The following is a 19034-nucleotide window of genomic DNA, read 5'->3' as shown; positions in this document are numbered from 1 at the left end:
GCAGTCTGAATTCAAGGAAATGCAGGATCTGTTGCATGCAGCCAAAACAGGTGGGCAAACATACTTTACAATGTGGTTTTGATTCCTTGGAAGCTTCTTGTAGAGCAGCTGTTACTGGGTCTGTTATACGTAGGCATGCTTGGTTAAAGGTACAAACTCTGTCTGATCATGTCAAAGCAAAGTTACTAGATGCACTCTTACAGCAGGATGTCTTATTTGGGGTTAAAGCAGAAGAGGTTTTAAAGAAAATGGAGGATAAGGCAAAATCTATGCAGACTGTCAAAGATTTCTGACAGGTACAAACCCCACGCTTCAGCAGAAATTGTCCAACAAAAAATTGGTCCTTTCCAGCTTCTGACAGACCACAGAGGGGTAAATACAGATGCCCAAGGGGCAGAGGACAAGCACAAATCCCTTACAAACCTCTCCAATGGGGCACTGCAACACAAAAGGGAGGAGAAGACAGGTCCCAAACTACTAGAAGACAAACACAATGACTTACACCTCAAATTGCCAAGCAAAACTCTCTTGGCAGCTCCCTTGGGAGGAAAATTAGCACTTTTTTCAGACAACTGGCGCATTGTCACAAAGGACAAATGGGTCCTAGACATTATCTCACAAGGATACAGATTCCATTTCCACACCTTGCCAAGGATAACAGGAATGCCAAACCTGCCACAAAATCAATGGGCAGAGGCTCAAAAACAAATTACAGCTCTCATGGACATGAGAGCCATTCAACTGGTACCTACACAGGAGCAAGGCCAAGGACTTTACTCAAGGCTCATTCTAGTCCCCAGAAAGGACAATGCTTGGAGACCCATTCTGGACCTTTCAATCCTAAACACCTTCTTGCAAGTACCCAAATTCAAGATGCTAACACTACAGCAGCTTCTTCCCATGCTGGGCAAGAAAGCTTGGCTAGTAACGTTAGACCTCAAGGAGGCATACCTGCATGTCCCTATCAGACAAAATTGCAGAAGATACCTCCGTTTCATTGCAGGTTCAACCCATTACCAATTCTCTGCACTGCCCTTTGGCTTATGTGCTGCATCCAGGGTCTTCACAAAATGCCTGGCACCAGTAAGTGCATACTGCAGACAGAGAGGAATTCAAATATACCCATACCTGGACGACTGCCTCATCCAAGCAGAAAGCAAGGACATTCTCTTACAACATCTGACCTTTGTAAAACACCTTCTAAGTTGCCTAGGGTACACGGTAAACAAAAATAAATCAAAACTAGTGCCCTCACAAAATATGACATTCCTGGGTGCCAGCTTGAATACAACGGCCCAGATGGCTTATTTGACGCCAGACAAACAACTACAACTGACTCAGTACTTCAAAATAATGGCAACAAAGACCCAACTCCCTGCAAGAAAAATTCTGCAGGCCTTGGGCTTCATGGCATCTTGCATACTACTAATACCATTTGCAAAACTGCATATGAGGAAATTACAATGGTACCTGAAAAGCGTATGGACTCGCACAGCCACAGCTTGGAAACAATGATACCTCTCATTCCCTGCCTTCAACAGGAGTTTCTATGGTGTTCACAAGCATGTCATCTCAACAAGGATCAGCCTTTCACCTTACCCCCAGCCAGGCAAACTATGACAACAGATGCATCGGGCTATGCCTGGGGGGCACACATGGCAGGACGGTGCGTTCAAGGCATATGGACTGCAGATCAAAGGAATCTGCACATCAATCAAAAAGAAATGCTAGCTGTACAGAATGCTCTGCCAGCCTTCAAGGACCTCTTACATCCAGGACAGCTTATAATAAGGACAGACAACACCACAGTAATGTGGTACATAAACAAGGGGGTACACACTCCTACCCTCTATGCAGGCAAGCAATGACCTTGTGGAACACAGCACTGACCAACCACATTCAATTACAAGCTCAATTCCTGCCAGGAAAATAGAGCACATTGGCAGACGACCTAAGCAGAAACATCATGGATCCCCACGAGTGGAAACTGGATCCACAAGTATTTGCAATGATAACTCAAAAATGGGGCCGCCCAGACATAGACCTGTTTGCCACCCCCCAAAAACTATCAGCTATCAAAATTTTGCACAAGGACATTTCACCATCAAGCTTGGAAAGTGGACGCACTCTCATTCAGTTGGAAAATGCTGACAGTATATGCCTTTCCTCCATTGCCCATTCTCACAAAGTTGCTGCTGAAAGTCAGGATGGAGAGACCCCCGAATGATACTCATTATCCCAGACTGGCCACGCCAGCACTGGTACCCACTACTAAGGAACATGGCCCAGGGCCCACCATGGATTTTACCACAAATTCCTCATCTGCTCACACAGCAAGGCAGTCAGATTCTACACAGCCAGCTCAAAACCTTAAATTTGGCTGCATGGCAAATCACCTAAGCAACCAGCCAGTTCCTCTTTCACAAGCTGGTATGGATGTCATACTGGAGGCCAGGAGGCCCAGCACCAGGAAAGCCTGTTCAGACAAATGGAAAAGATTTTGCGCCTGGAACCAAGCTAAAGGACAAAATACCCTTCAGCCAGACATACCTCAGATTCTGCGATATTTAACTGAGATGTTACATAAAAGACTTTCTTTTTCATCTATTAAAATCCACGCCTCAGCTATTTCAGCTCACTACAACACGGATCCTCCCTTATTTTCACATCCACTTCTAAGGAAATATCTCAGAGGGGCCAAAAACATTAGGCCTCCCAGGAGAGTGCCAACACCAACTTGGGACCTTAACTTTGTTCTGGAAAAACTTACACTGTCACCTTTTGAGCCAGCTTTCTCAGCTGACTTGAAGTTTATATCATGGAAGACTGCCCTGCGCTAGCAATTATTTCAGCCAGAAGAGTCTCAGAGCTACAGGCACTAATGGCAGTAGAGCCTTTCCTCATTTTTCATCAAGACAGAGTTTCTCTACGAACTAACCCCTCCTTCATGCCAAAGGTGGTATCCAGTGTGGCTCTAAATCAAACCATCCATTTACCCACCTTCTTTCCAAATCCACAGACCAAAGGAGAAAGACTTCTGCATTCCTTGGACATTCACAGGCAACTACGTTACTACTTGGATAAAACTAAGGTTTTCAGAAAATCTGACCAACTTTTTGTATCTTATGCTACAGCATCACAAGGAAGGCCTATCTCAAAACAGACCATTTCAAAATGGATAGGACATTGCATACGTTTTTGCTACACCTATCATGGAAAACCAGTTCCTGCTAGCATAAGGCCCCATTCCACCAGGGCAGCAGCTACATCTGCAGCCTTCCTCAGGGGGGTGTCAACCAAGGATATTCTGGAAGCTGCAACTTGGAGTTCAGTACACACCTTCACCAAGCACCATCACTTACCAATTTAAGACTAGAGTTGGCTTCGCCACTGCAGTTTTGCAGGGCCTTCTAGCCTCCTCTAATCCTGTTTGACTCCACCTCCCATCCTTAGCTTTGGGATTCTACCCAAGTGTGATGACTGCAGCAGGGTAACACGATGAACATAGTACAGTTTTGTACCTACCATAAATGTAGATGTTCTAGTGTCTACCCTGCTGGCAGTCCAGGTTACCCACCCTCCATCCCCTCTGAACTAGCTGAGCTTACCTCTACCACTTTATCCTATACTACCTCTGTGGTGTATTTGCCTGTACCTAAGGGTTTTGTTTTATTTTTTATAGCCATATGTTTTATATATATATATATATATATATATATATATATATATATATATATATATATCTATATAATATAATGGCGTCTGATGCCTCTTGTATACCCCTGGCGCACTGACGTCAGGGAAGAAGCAACAGCAACCGACGCTGGACCAAGACTTTGGAATTCGGGCCGACTGCGGGACCGCCTGACGGCAGGATAACCCAAGTGTGATGACTGCAGCAGGATATACACTCTAACATCTACATTTATGGTAGGTACAAAACTGTACTTTTTCTTGCTCATTTTTACTAGTTATTGCTTATTCCTACCATTTATTGCACTTGTTGTCTGCTGCCTACTGTAGTTTATTGCTGTAAAGTAATCTGCATTGTTGTATTGCAGTTGTCTGCCTTACTGGGCCTGTTAAATCACCTTTGTTATTGCTTCACTGTTTGTAAAGCTTTTTAGCTAGTTTCACTATGTGAATGGTATTAATTGGAAATTTTCTCCATTTGTTCATCTGATTTTCCTCCCAAGGAGTGTATCATATAACGAGTTTGTTTGCAGTTAAAAGCATTCTCTCGAGTCTCCTCGCTCCTTTTTCTGTTTAAAACTTTCCTTTAGTATCTCACTGTTGTTTTTCTGCTGTGATAAACATTTCTGTAGTGTTTTCTGCCTAAAATAGTGTAGCTTGTTGCTGTAGCATAGAAGTTCTTTGTGTTTCACTGTTGCAGTCATCACATTTGGGTTATCTGCTTGCAGTAGCCCACAGTCTGCCTGATTATCAAAGTCTTGGGTCCTGCGTTGGTTGCTGTCTCATCTTCCACGACGTCATGTAGTCAGGGGTATAAAGCATGCAGCCGACGCCATTACATTAGTCTTTCTTGCAGTGCGGTGCCCAAAGCAGAAGTAGTTCGCAAGTGCCGGTCAGACGACTCCTGAAATTTTTGTTTTCGAGTTTCAGATCTGAAGTCTTCAACTAAGCTAAGTACCCCATTGGGGAACCTTTTTCTTGCTCTAAACTGATGTCAGTAAAAGTCAAGAATTGTATTTTTTGTGGAAAGCAAATACCTCATAAAGATTTTCATTCGTACTGCATTTCTTGCTTAGGCCCAAACCACAACGTACCTTGCTGTCGGTCTTGTGCCTTTTAAACCTCGTACTATTCGTCGTTGGTTCATTTATGCATCTAAATATTTTGGTGCTTGGTTCATTTATCCAGAAATGGCTTTGGTAAGCCACCCGACTATCGACATTCCGAAGAAGCGCAAAGATAAAGACAGACCGCATAGGTCCAAAGCTGCTGACAACGCTTCTCCTAAGCTAGTTGCCAGTTCACCGGTACTCAGTGAGGCGCTTTCGCAGCCTCTGATAACTGCTGCTTCAGATTCGCAGGCCTCTACTGAGACCCATACGGAGTCCAGTATGCGGCGAGATGCTTCTTTGACTGTGGAACCTGCGGATGTCTCTACCTGGGATGGGTCCGGAGCCGCTGCGCAGGCACCAGCTTCTGAGGGTGTATTCAGGCCTACTGACTTGCATATTAAACCGACGCCTTCTTCTTCTTCAAGGCCTAAAACTTGATCCATGCCTAGAAAACTGACTCCCAGACCGCATCGTCAGGCCCCTATGCCTAAAAAACAAATAAGAATGGCTGAAGACCTTATTACTCTGACTGATTTTCCTTCTGATTCTTCTGATCAGGATTCTGAAATTTCTTTTTTTCTCTGATGACCAGGATTTGCCCTTCTTTACCTATGAGGATTCTGATACAGAGGACTCCAGTCCCTCTGCTTCCCCTCCAGAGGATTTCTGTTTTGGTGAAACCTTGCATACTCTTAGGGAGCATTTTCGCTGGGAAGCCAGGATTACTCAGACTCCAAAAAGAGGCTTAGGGAATTCTTACTCCTGCCTCAACAGAGGCCTTTAGCTATCCCTCCTGTACTGGACATTGTAGATGATGCCTTCTCAGAATCTAGCCTGGCCCGTGACTCTTTACCTCCTGCTCCCAGAAAACCTGATAGGTATTGCAGGGTACCTGACTCGAGCAAGTTACTTTTTAAAAATCCTACTGCAGATCCTGAGACCATTTCACAGGGACCCAAGGGCATTAAGGCTACTACTGCCAAAAATCCTACCCCCTCTGATAGATTCCAGGGCGCTGGATAGATGGGGTAAGAAGGTATACACTTCTGCAAACTTGGCCATTAGGGCCTTAAACTGCCAGTTTTGTATGTTAAAGTATCATCAGCATATTATTGGATTGCTTAAACAGAAAATGATGTTGATTCCTGACTGTGCTGAAAATAAGGATTTACAGGATTTAATGCATTCTGCTGAACAAGTTGGAAAACATACTTTGCAATATGGTTTTGATTCATTAGAGGCATCTTGCAGGGCTGCTGTCACTGGGTCTGTACTTAGAAGGCATGCTTGGCTTAAGGAGCAATCTTTACCAGATCATGTTAAAGCTAAATTACTGGATGCTCCCTTAAACCAAGACCGCCTGTTTGGCAACAAAGCAGTAGTAGTACTTAAAGATGGAGAAAAAAGCTAAATCTATGTAAACTGTTAATGATTTCCTACAAGTACAGCCTCCCAGATTTAGTAGGCATTGGCCCTCTAAGAACTGGTCCTTTCCTGCCTCTTCCAGGCCTTCTCAGTCCAAACCCAGAACCAGCAGAACACCCAGGCTTCAGTCCCAAGATATTCACAGGCCTAAGCAGTGGGGGGCTCCCACTTCCAAAACAGGGAGTAGTAAGACTCCCCCCTATGGTAAACTGTCTCAATAACTTAACTTTAAACCTTCCAAGCCCTGCTTAACTGACTGTTCCTTTAGGGAGAAGGATTGCCCTGCATGCAAAAAATTGGGAACTCATTACCCAGGACAAATGGGTTTTAAATATAGTTTCCCAAGGACACAGATTCCACTTCCACTCCTTATCAACCCCAGACGGTTGGCCAGACCTTCCTCCAAATCAGTGGGCAGAGGCTCAAAAGCAAGTCCTCTCTCTCTTTTTTTAAGCATCAGGGCTATTCAACCTGTCCCAGAAGAAGAATGGGGGCAAGGTTTCTACTCGAGACTTTTCCTGGTACCCAGAAAAAAACATTCCTGGCGTCCTATCCTGGACCTGTCTATCCTAAACACATTTTTGGTAATCCCAAAATTCAAGATGCTAACTCTTCATCAGCTGCTTCCCATGCTAGGCAAAGATACCTGGTTGGCAACACTGGGTTTAAAGGAAGCCTACCCGCACATCCCAATAAGGGAATCTTGCAGAAGATACCTACGCTTCAGAGCAGGCTACATGCACTATCAGTTCTCTGCACTGACCTTTGGCTTATCTACTGCGGCCAGGGTATTCACAAAGTGCCTAGCTCCACTGATTGCATTTTGCAGGCAAGTAAATATTGAAATATACCCATACCTGGACGATTGTCTAATTCAGGCAGAAAACCAGGACATACTATTAAATCATCTGGCATTTGTAAAGAAATTGCCAACGTCTCTGGGGAACACCATAAACGAAAAGAAATCATATCTTGTACCCTGCCAACAAATTGTATTCCTGGGAGCAAGCTTGAATACAACTTCCCAGATGGCCTACCTCACACCAGTGAAACAAATTCAATTGACAGTCTACTTCAAACTACTGGCCACAAAGACCCGGCTATCTGCAAGGAAAATACTGCAAGCCCTGGGTTTCATGGCCTCTTGCATTCTACTAATTCCATATGCAAGACTGCATATGAGGAAACTACAGTGGTATCTAAAAAGCTTATGGTGTCAACATTCTCAGGATCTAGAATCAATTATTCCTATCATACCTTGTCTACAGATAGAGTTCCTTTGGTGGGTAGAGGCCTGCCACCAAAAAAAGGGACTGCCATTCACTCTACCCTCTGCCACCCAAACCCTAACAGACTCATCAGACTATGCATGGGTGGGCTCACTTGGCAGGGCAGTGCATTCAAGGCAAATGGAACCCAAATCAAATGCACTTGGATATCAAGCAAAAAGAAATGTTAGCTGTACAGAATGCTCTGACAGCCTTCAAGGACCACATTCTTCCAGGACAATTTTTGGTAAAGACTGACAACACCACTGTTATGTGGTACATAAACAAGCAGGGGGGAACCCACTCGTACCCTCTCTGCAGACTAGCCATGGTTCTGTGGAACACAGCCTTGAGCTACCAAGTACACCTACAGGCTCAATTCCTGCCAGGAAAGTTAAATACATTGGCAGACGACCTAAGCAGAAATCTCATGGACTCACACGAGTGGAAACTGGAACCACATGTTGAGAAACAAATGGGGCGAGCCCAGAGATAGACCTGTTTGCCTCCCCCCAGAATTACCAATTGGACAAATTCTGCACAAGGACTCCCCACAAACAAGCTTGGAAAGTGGATGCCCTGTCCTTTACTTTACTTTATGCCTTTCCCCCTTTGCCTCTCCTCTCCACGGTACTACTAAAGATCAAACAGGACAAACCAAGGACAATACTGATGGCACCAGACTGTCCACGCCAACACTGGTACCCCCTCTTGCGCAGTGTATCACTGTTGGCTCCATGGCACCTGCCTCAGACACCTGCCCTGCTGTCCCAGCAGGAGGGACAGATTCTGCACCCACAACTTTAAACCCTGAACCTGGCAGCTTGGCTTAATTACCTGATCTCTCCTTTACCACTCCTCAGTTAGCAAGTGATGGATGTCATTCTGGAGGCGAGGAGGCCTAGTACTAGAAAATCCTATGCTGAATAATGGAAGATATTTTGTTCCTGGAGCCAAACTCAGGGGATGGGCACCGCAGCACCCAATTTACCCCATATTCTTCAAAACTTAACTGACATGTTTCACAAGGGCCTTTCCTTTTCCTCCATCAAAATGCATTGCCTCAGCCATTTCAGCTCATTACAACACAGAACCCATCCCTCTTCTCTAATCCACTGCTGAAGCAATTCCTCAGAGGGGCCAAAAACTTAAGACCACCCAGGAGAGCCCCTACTCCAGCAAACCATTTCTAAGTGCATAGGCCACTGCATTCATTTCTGCTATAAGCATCATGGAAAACCTACACCACAGGGGATAAGACCACATTCAGCCAGGGCTGTATCTACCTCTACAGCCTTTTTCAGAGGTGTCCCTACAGGGACATCCTAGAAGCTGCTACATGGAGTTCTGTACACCAAGCATTACCACTTGCCAATTTTTTTCTAAATCCAGAGCTGGATTTGCCACTGCTGTCTTGCAAGTCCTTATAGCTGGTCCTAATGCTATCTAATTACCTCCTCCCATCCTTAGCTTTGGGAATCTACCCAAATGTGATGACTGCAGCAGTGGAACACGAAGAACATAGTACAGTTGCGTACACTTACCATAAATGTAGATGTTCGAGTGTATTCACTGTTGTGGTCCTGGATACCCTCCCTCCAGCCCCCTGATTTCTATTGTCTATAGCTCTATTCTTGTTTACTATGCTTAAAGCTTTTTGGTGTATTTGCTTTTTTGTTGGAGGTGTAACCTTCTATATAATTGCTTCCCATTATGGGGGCACTTGACATCTGGGGCAAGAAAAACTGATGTAATGGTGTCTGCTGCTTGCTTTATACCCCTGACTACATGACGTCATGGAAGATGAAACAGCAACAAACGCAGGACCCAAGACTTTGATAATCAGGCCGACTGAGGGCTACTGCAAGCAGATAACCCAAATGTGATGATTGCAACAGTGAATACACTCGAACATCTGCATTTATGGTAAGTATACACAACTGTATTATTTTCACCCTCCCTCCCTATTATCTTGTTCTTAAACATTGTGGTTTTGCAGTTGACTGCCCCTACTGTAAATTTGATCTGGGACACTCCTCCCAGTCCAGTCTCATTAGCTCATTCTACCTAATACAGAAAGAACATTTGGGAAGGCCAACCCCCTTAGATTCTTAACCTTGAATTATCTTCTGTTCCTCCTTTCTCCCTTTCCACCCAATCAAGTTTCTCAACAGGTGCTGTTATGACTCTGTCATCGTCCATGTTAGGGTGAATGACTTGAGACATACCTCCCTGGATTATGAAGAGAAACATGATTGAGCTTGTGGAATGTGTCCTAGGCAGGTATGTCCCTTGCCTTAAGTAGCATTCTACCGTTGCCCAGAATGATACCTCAGTACAAGCAGAAAATGATGGACTTTAACATTTAGCTTAGTTTCTGGTGTCATTCCAGGGGGATCCAGTACCTGACAGCCTGGGAAGATATGATCAACAGACTACAATGCTTTGCTAGAGATGGCCTGCATCTGTCTCACTTGGGCTTCAGGCTTCTGGCAAAGGCTCTTGCCTCCTCCGTAGTGCCTTTTTTTAGTAAAAGTCATAAGGTTGATACGTAAACATTTCAACAAAATGCAAATTAAAGGTCATGCTTCTAAATGCTAGGAGTCTAAACATGAAACTGCACTCATTGCAAGCATTCTTAACCCTGGAAGATGCTGACATTTGTGCACTCACAGAAACCTTGTTCAAAGTTGCGGAGAGCACCCCCAGCCTTACCTGGTTACTCATCCTATGATATATTCAGACCCCAAACTGTGGGCAGCAAAGCCAAAGGAGGCAGAGTTTCATTATATATTAATAGCACACACCTCCACAATAGTCAAACAATATGATGCATAGGAGACACTCTCTAGGTGCAATTAACCACTGACCCCTATTCCAATTATAGCTGCCTCCAAATTTGACTCTGTGCCCACTCCACCTATCTGGACCTCTTCAAATCTATAAAGATTCAACCCTTTATCTTGATCTGGATGACTTTGACTACCCAACTGTAGACTGGAAAAACTACTCATGCCAGAACACAAATGCCCAGAGATTCCTCAATTTTATCAGTGCAAATGCCTTGGAACAGCTAGTCGATACCCCCACAAGAGGTGATAATATCTTGGACTTGGTATTATCCAGCATGAGTAATCACTGCAGCACCCCTACAGTATTATGCTGCCTGGTAGGATCCGGCCATAAAGTGGTCAGTTTCAAAGCCAGCATCTCCCCTGACCCCTGCTCTATCTAGGGTCAAGCAAAAAACTTCTCCAAAGCTGATTACAACCTCCTGAGGGATGGTATAAGCAGCTTCACAGTCCCCTACCCCTCTGTAGGAACTGTCACCAGTGTCCATATATACACCAAAGTACAATATGAGCACTTGTACAGATGCATGGAATCAGGAATAACTGACAGGACAAAATCATCTTCCTCAAGGAAGAGTAAACCCATTTGGTGGACATCTGCAATAAATAAGCTATATAACAAAAGGAAAAAAATGCAGTCCAGGACTAAGAAGGAGCAGGTGCCCAATTGGAAGCAATCTGTTCTTAGCCTGAACAAGCAAATGAGTACTAGTGAAATCATCTAAAGCCAAGTTAGAGTCCAATTTGGCCACATCTGCTAGAGACGATCATAAGGCCTTCTTCACATATGTCCGCAGTCTCAAAGGAAGCACCCAGATATGTTCAGAACTGGTGGTCAAGCACACCACATACACAAATGATGTAGATATAGCCAACCTACTGGCTGACAGATTCAGCGAAAACCTCACCTGTCTGTCCCCCCATCAAGTCAGGACATCCCCAGTACCTATCCCCCTCCCCTTATCTTTAGGGAACCAGGTCATCACTGTCCTCTCAAAGGCAAAAAATGCAGCCTCCATGGGACCCGATAACATCCCAGGCTGCATCCTATATGAACTCTGACATGAACTTGCAACACCATTAGGCACCCTATTCAACCAAAGCGTGAGTACTGGCTTTGTCCCAGCTGAGTGGAGGACCGCCACTGTCATCCCTTTACACAAAGGTGAAGCATCCACCGATCTGGGAAATTATAGACCCATCAGCCTAACTAGCCTGATTTGCAAGACCGTGGAACGGATTATCATGGGCCTTATTAACAGGGATATTGGCAACCTCCAAACACTCAACCCCACACAGTTTGGCTTTGTCAAGGGGAGGTCATGTCTATTAAATCTGATAGACTTCTTTGAGACGGTCACCAAAGCCATGGATGAGGGAAACACTGTGCACACCGCCTACCTTGACCTGGCTAAAGCCTTCGACACTATTCCACACTTGGGCATAATAAACTCTCTCAACTAGGCATCAATCCACATGTTACCAGATGGGTAGCAAACTGGCTCAATGATAGAAATCACTTAATTAAAATAGGGAAAGACACCGCAAGCATTAGACCCGTAACGAGTGTCATACCTCAGAGGTCAGTCTTGGGGCCTTTCTTATTCAGAATATACTTCTCTGAGGTGCAGGCCAAAACCAGTGGGCTATGGCTGAGTTTGCAGATGACTGCAAGGTGGGCTATGTCATCAATTCCCCAAGTGATGTGGACGTCCTCCAAGAGGATCTCACCCAAACAAATGACTCGTATAAGAAACATGGCCTCAAGCTGAATGTCAAAAAATGCATCCTCATCCCCTTTGGGGAGAGTGATTTCCTCACATATTAAAACATTAATAATGTCCTAAGCACGCAATCAGTCGTGAGGGATTTGGGCACCCAGGTTTATAGCAACCTGACTTTTGACCACAGTGTTGCTTCCATTGTACAGAAAGCTTTCTACATGGCCCACCTCATAAGTAAGGGTAACTCATCCAGGGACAAAAGAGGTCATAACATCCCTGTATTCTTCCCTTATAAGGCCAGTTATTGAATACAGCTCCCCCTTTGGAATGTACCTCGCAAAGCACATGCAGCAGCTGGAGAGAGCACAGAGGTTACTCACCAGGGGAATCCAGGGCCTCAAACATCTACCCTATACAGGCGAAAAATCCTGTCCCCTCTACTCAGTTTCATACAGACTCCTCAGAGGTGACCTCTGTCTGGCATACAAAGCAATCTCAGACCCCGACTTGATGGGACTGCTGCATATCTGCAAGTCAAGCTCCACTCGAGTTAAACCTGCATATGCAACCTCAACCTGGTCTGTGAAATCAGTAGGAGGAGTTGGATGGACAGATTTGTGTCCCAGAGACTCCCCCATCTGTGGAATAGACTTCCTCCACATCAAGCAGAGTACTTCATTATCCCTTTTTAAGCACAACATGGATAACTGGATGGAGAACAGAAAATACATCCCTGGGATTCCACCTGTGTCCCTGCTGGACAGGGACTTTGGGTGCTGACTTGTCTAAACATGGGCTAAACTCTTGGCTAGGCTTATAAGGGCCTCGGGTCCAATAGCCTAGTAACTTCCTATTATCCTATTCCTGAAGAAGGTCTTCATATTTTAGTTGTCGTGAATGAGTTAATATGTTTAATTGCCATTTCAGATTGCGTTCCGAGTTTGTTGGTCACAGTAATATACTTTTAGTTGTGTGTTCATTCTGATTTAAATATTTACTCCTTAGTGTGGCTAGCATTGGTAAGTTCTCGAGCCTGATCCAGGACTTTAACAATTTTAATCAGCTACAATTTCTAGAAATCTCTTTGGCAGAAAGTGAATTGCATTATTTAGCTTGTTATATATTGCTTGTCCAACACCAAACACATTCACCAGTCATGCAGGCATAAAAACTGATGCCATCTTCTTTCTGTAGTTTGATTAGTTGGTAGTTTTGTTTTGGTATTTCTTAGAGAGAATAATATATGCTGATGTAATGTTGGATATTCACAAAACAGAGTGAAGGTAGCACAAATTAAATGTTTTATTTTTTCCCCAGATAACCTCTCATTGCGCCTGGTAAATGGTAGCACAGTTTGCAGTGGAAGACTAGAAGTTTATAACGGACTCAGCTGGCTAACTGTTTGTGGAAGTAACTGGACCATGAACCAGGCAAAGGCAGTTTGTGCACAACTAGGCTGTGGATTTCCAGTTCAAGTATATAGTGATGCTCATTATGGACAAGGATATGGAGATATCTTTCCAATGGATGTTTTATGTTCTGGAAGTGAGCCCTCTCTTATGGACTGTGATTTCACTCGGCCACATCCTTCAGGCTGCACACATGACCAGGATGTCAGTATCATCTGTTCAGGTATGATTCATCGATCTGAAAGTGGATATTTTAAGTGAAAAATGTTTACAGTAAGCATTTACTTGAAATGACATTTTTTTTATTGAGCAACTAGGTGGACTGAACTGTAGCCACAACAAAGTTACTGTGAGGTAAATCAAGCACAGATCATGCAGTTGTAGTAAAACATTGTGTGAAATAACCTTACATTGCAGTAATCATAAATAAACCCTGGCTCTGCAAAGTAGAACCTTTACCAGATAAACCAGAGTGGTAACTGGCACGGTATTCACTGCCATGAATGCTGTGGGCACACTATCAAACTGAATAAAGTATTCTAGTGTACCAGGATGGAGGAAACCTGTATGGATATGTAGTAAATGAATGAGTAATTGTGTCTGTCTGTGATGACAACTTATGAACCTATGATCTATGGAGGATTTAGTGGTCAGTTTAAATTACAGCCAAACTAAAGCAAGAGAATGTGCTTAATGTAAGACCTCCACCATAATGCCATTGATGTGCAAGGTACCCTGTCCAGAAACCAGAAAGTATTTAAGAAATGTGTAGTTTTAGTAAAATGTAGAAGAACCTTAAGAAATGTGTAGTTTTAGTAAAATGTAGAAGAACCTTTTCTTACACTGCTATGTAGCTACTATGCTAAATATTGCTTGCTTAGAATATGGTTATCTTAAGAAAGAGATGTCAGAAATTGGGGGGAATCTCTCAAGGTGGAATAATGTAGTATTACAGGAAGAAAAGAGCGAAGGCTGGGAAAAAGGGAATGTCGACTGCACCCTGCAGAGCTGAGGACTGATAAATAATGGACTAAAGGCTGATGGTTAGATTGTCACGTTTTTTTTATTTAAAAATGGGTTTAGCATATTCGTTTAACTGTCAGAGCATGAAAATTGATGTGCCAGGCATGACCGTAGTCAATTGAAATTGTAATCGTAACAAAGGGGTAGGCAGTCTGTCTTCTTGCATGACAAACCAGGCCAAAAAAAACTGAAGAAATACAGGTGAAACACAACCGGAAGGCCCAAGGAAACAAACTGCTTTAGATAAAATTCACAAGAACTTTAATCCAGAAGCCTTTTAAAACAAAAACTTGTGAAAGATGAGCACTTTCGTTCAAAGAATACATGAACTTTTTCAGATAACCGTACTGGAATGACACTAATTTGTTATCTGATGAAGTTCGTGTATTTTAGTTTGCGCATATTCTGTGATGAGTGCAAACAAGGCAGTTCATAGTCTAGTCTTGGAATCGGCACATTTTTGGCAGTAGACTTAAGGTCACTGGGGGTAGTAAGTGGGAGATTTAGAAGCAAGGTTTGACTTGAGACACGTTTGTGGTAATGGTATCTGTGTGAAGAGAAAGACTGTGAGGGATCAACTGTCAAAACCTTGGTAATTTTGTTCTTTTATGTTAGGAATGCAGTTACCATTAATATCTTGATGGTTAGTAGGAAGCACATAGTAAGTTTTTGGAAGGTAGCAAAGATCCTTCCATTGCTTTTCTTTGAGTTTAACAAACTTTTGTTGCTAAATAAGCAAGTGGACAAGGTAGACAAAACTGCTTGCAGCCTCATTTGCACTGGCTTCTGTTGTGAGGATATCATTGGGATACCTAACCATTTTGAGCTGATGGAGATCTAAGGTAACATCATGAGTAAAGAATGGTCCTAGGACAGCCCTGTGGTATACACCTATGTTAAGAGTTTTATTTATGTAGTATGCATAATATGCATTTATTTGGAATGGTTTATTCTTGAGGTAAGTTTGGACTCAGTTTTTGTTATTTATTTGACATTTGTTTTCTGGAAAGTCCAACTGGGATAATATCCCACTTCCAGCCGAGGTCCAAGCTGAAAAGCTCCACATGGACATACTATGGTTCTAGTTAAAGTTATTAGGGAGCCTAAAACAGAAGAACGACATCTTAACTAAGCAAAACTGCAGCTTCAGTTCATACAGTATGAACCTATACATACATAGTAAAAGTATTCGGCAAGGTGTAACAAGTTGAAAAAAAAACTATTATCAATAGATAAAGTATTGACACGTTGCAGTTCCTAGAGATGACGTTAAACACACAGAGTACACTCTTTGGAACAAAGATGTCTAGACAATACAGCCTAGGCAAAATATATTTCATCTTTGTCTAAGAAAAAGAGTTTACTAAATTCTTCTCTATGAACCTAGTCAAAGTATGCTGGTGCTGGAAGGCGAGTGGAACTAGTTCAGCCTGGGATAGTGCAGGAGCAGAGCCAGGTTTAATTTGGGTAGTCTTTTAGTAGTAGATTGAAGTTGCAGAGGTTATAGATAGATGTGATTTGAAGAAGGATAGAATACTCATTGGCCAGAGGATTTGTGTGGGGTTTGTATATGCTGAGAAGATGTTGTATTGAAGTAGTCTGTTATGGTGGTGGAGAATAGGAGTGAAAGCAGGGCAGTCATTGACTGAGAGTACTGCAGCGTGTGGAGCTAAGCAGTGTGTGTCTAAGTGGTGAATGCAGTTCAAGCCAGTTCAAAGCCTTAAGGGTAATAGAGTGGTGGCTGCAATATTGTATGTTGATGGCAAATTTTACAACCTTATTATAGCATGCCTCCAGCTTATTTTTAACTGTAGCCTGAAGGTTGGTTAAAATGGGTGCACTGCATAAGATTAGATCATTCTTGATTTTTGGTGAGATTTTGTTATTTTAAACATGCAGGTCAGATTTAAGGTCATCTGTAATAGATTCAAAAAGTTTTATATGGGAGACTACTACAATTTCGATTTTGTTAAGTGAAAAGACTTTGAAATTCGCTTCATCAGGCATGTGATGATGGTGCAGTGGTTAGCTTTGTCACTTCACAGCAAGAAATTCTCTGGATCAATTCTTGGCTGGGGTACCTTCTGTGTGGAATCTGCATGTTCCCCCTGCATTCATGGGGATTTCCTCCCATATTCCAAAGACGTGCATTTGGAGTGTTTCTCCCCAGGCCTCCACTGTAAATTGGCTCTGTCCAAGTCTGACTTTCCAGGTAAACAAATGTTAAATAAATAAAAATGGTGTGATTTGGGGAAAAATAGCAGTAGCTTTGTTTTTTAGGGTTGAGTAGTAGCTGGGCATTATGGAGCCATTTCTCAACTGAGGAAAAAGCTTCCTGTATGATATGAGGAGTTGAGGCAAGTTATTAGACACACATGTAGGTGTCGACTCATCAGCATATTGTATAAGAGAGGCTGAACCTATGGAGGTGTGGAAGTCATTTATACAGATATTAAAAAGGACGGGACCAAGAATAGAGCCTTGGAGTGTGCCAGTGGAGACTTGCAGGTATGGAGAGAGAGAGTATTTTGCCTTTTCACAGACTGAAGCCTGTCAATTAAATAGCTGTTGAATCATGGTAATGAAGAAGGGGATAGACCAAGTTGAGACAGTTTATATAGAAGATTAGGGTGAGAACCTGTATCAAATGCTTTTGACAGGTCAAGGAATAAGGAGGAAACAAGTTTGCTGGAGTCCCTGTAGTTGGTTTTGGTGTCAGTGAATTGTAGTAGGGTAGTAGTTGTGCTGTGTTGGGCAGAAGCCATGTTAGGTAGATGTTAAGAGCCATTCTTGCAGAAGATGGCAGGAAAACTGCTTATAAATATACCTTCCAAGAATATTTGAGATAAGTGATAGTATTGCAGTGGGCTGAAAGTTAGAGATATCATCCAAGATGCCACCTTTATGAAAAAGGGTAATGTAGGATTTTTGCTATAGTGAGGGTACATAGGATTCGGCTGTTGATCTGTTGATAAGGATAGAGGCTAGTTAGGCTATGGCATTGACAGGTATCGTTAGGTATTCAGGTGGGAGGTTGTCAGCTGCAGGTTTGAGTTTAAGTAGAAGTTTTTTTATCATTGTTGTGCTGGCAGGTCCTAAGTGAAAGTTGTTAGCAATGGATGTGGAGGGTAAATTGGGCTTAGTTAGGGATGCTGGGGGGAGTGTAAAGGAAGTGGTATTGTGTATTGTATATGACAAGTATCGGTTTTGGTATAAAGTGTTTGCCGAGTACTAGGATCGGGTGATGCTGAGTGGAGGTAGAAACACTGGATGGGTGTGAAAAGATTTTAGTTAGGGAGGTAATACTTTCTATGAAGTAGGTATTGAATAAGGTTGCAATTTCAGTGAAGCACTATTATGAGAAATGTTGGGTTCATTGCTTGAGCCCAGATGTACCACGTAGCAGGATACATATCTCTGTCCAGATTTTTTGGAGGTCATTTTTGTGTTGTACTTGTACATGGTTGTTATATTGCTTTTATCTAGGTTAACTTGTATTTTATTCACATTACACAATTGTATATAAAGTTGCAGGTTATAAGAAGTTTTATGTTTAAGCCATTATTTCCAGTTAGCTGTGTTAGTTGAATTTGTATACCTTTTGAAGCAGGGGGGCCCGGTTTACTGTCTTGAAGGCCCTATAAGGCTTTTTCTCATGTTGCTATATAAATTGATTAAGGCTGAGATTAATGCTGTTGTAGTACTAAAGGAATTTAAAAAGACATGCTGATCATGGAGTTGTCCATATTTATTTATTTGTGTGTGTTTGTTTGCAATGGGCATAAATTGGATATGGGTCTGAAATCTTTGTCCTTTTTAGTTCCTTAGGAGGGAGTAGCAATAGTTTTTAAAAACTGAGGGAACTTTGCATGTGTAGTGAGAGATGTTTGCAGATTTATCAGCTGACAGTTTAAGGAGGGTGGGGGACATAGGGAGAGGAATATGAAACCAGTAGAATTTAGATTTAATAGACACTCTGGTTTGATTTACTGAAGTGAAAGGCTGTAGTGTATTCTGCAAGAAGGTATAACGGGAGGGGGGATTAGGACAGAAAAACGGTTTATTATTTATGGTAGTAAGCAGTAATATATGACCATGACATGTTATAACACTAGTATGGGTTGATAAGACCTTGTATCTGCTAGATATTTTTTTTTCCTTTTGGAAAAACTGTTATTGCTGCCAGTCTCCTATTTTTTTTTAAGTAAAACCCTCCAGACTTTCAGTACATTTATGCCCCCTGTCTTCTATACTTCATTTGGGAAGCCATCCTTCTTAAGGGTTTTTCCAATGGCTTGCCTTTTATCCTGACACTTAATTTCCAGCTCTTAGGACTTTTACTTCTTGCTTTGATAAATCTGTATCATCCATAAAAAGCATTCATTTGATTTGTCCAGTTCTCTTTTCTTTGTAGATTCATAGGTGTTTACTAGGCTAACGACCACAAGGACCTTTTTAAGCCTAGCCATTCATTCCAAGTCTCTGACAAGTTCTCGTACCCTTGATAAGGGTAAACAGGAGTTTTAGG

The 19034-nt window shown here is 42.7% G+C and overlaps 1 protein-coding gene across 1 annotated transcript in view; it reads left to right on the top strand.

Moving 5' to 3' along the window:
• The window catches only part of LOC122808805 (deleted in malignant brain tumors 1 protein-like), a 568450-nt gene that overhangs the window by 252889 nt on the left and 296527 nt on the right, over positions 1 to 19034 (top strand). The window contains exon 5 of the mRNA XM_044079867.1: positions 13392 to 13706. Within this exon, the coding sequence (XP_043935802.1) occupies positions 13392 to 13706 (315 nt within the window). The remainder of the gene's footprint in view (positions 1 to 13391; positions 13707 to 19034) is intronic.

The sequence above is a fragment of the Protopterus annectens genome, chromosome 1.part1 (genome assembly GCF_019279795.1).
Source record: "Protopterus annectens isolate FY-2018-M chromosome 1.part1, PAN1.0, whole genome shotgun sequence".
NCBI classification, from domain to species: Eukaryota; Metazoa; Chordata; order Ceratodontiformes; family Protopteridae; genus Protopterus; species Protopterus annectens.
The sequence above is the reverse complement of the archived record's forward strand: the minus strand, read 5'-3'. Positions and strand labels throughout refer to the sequence as shown.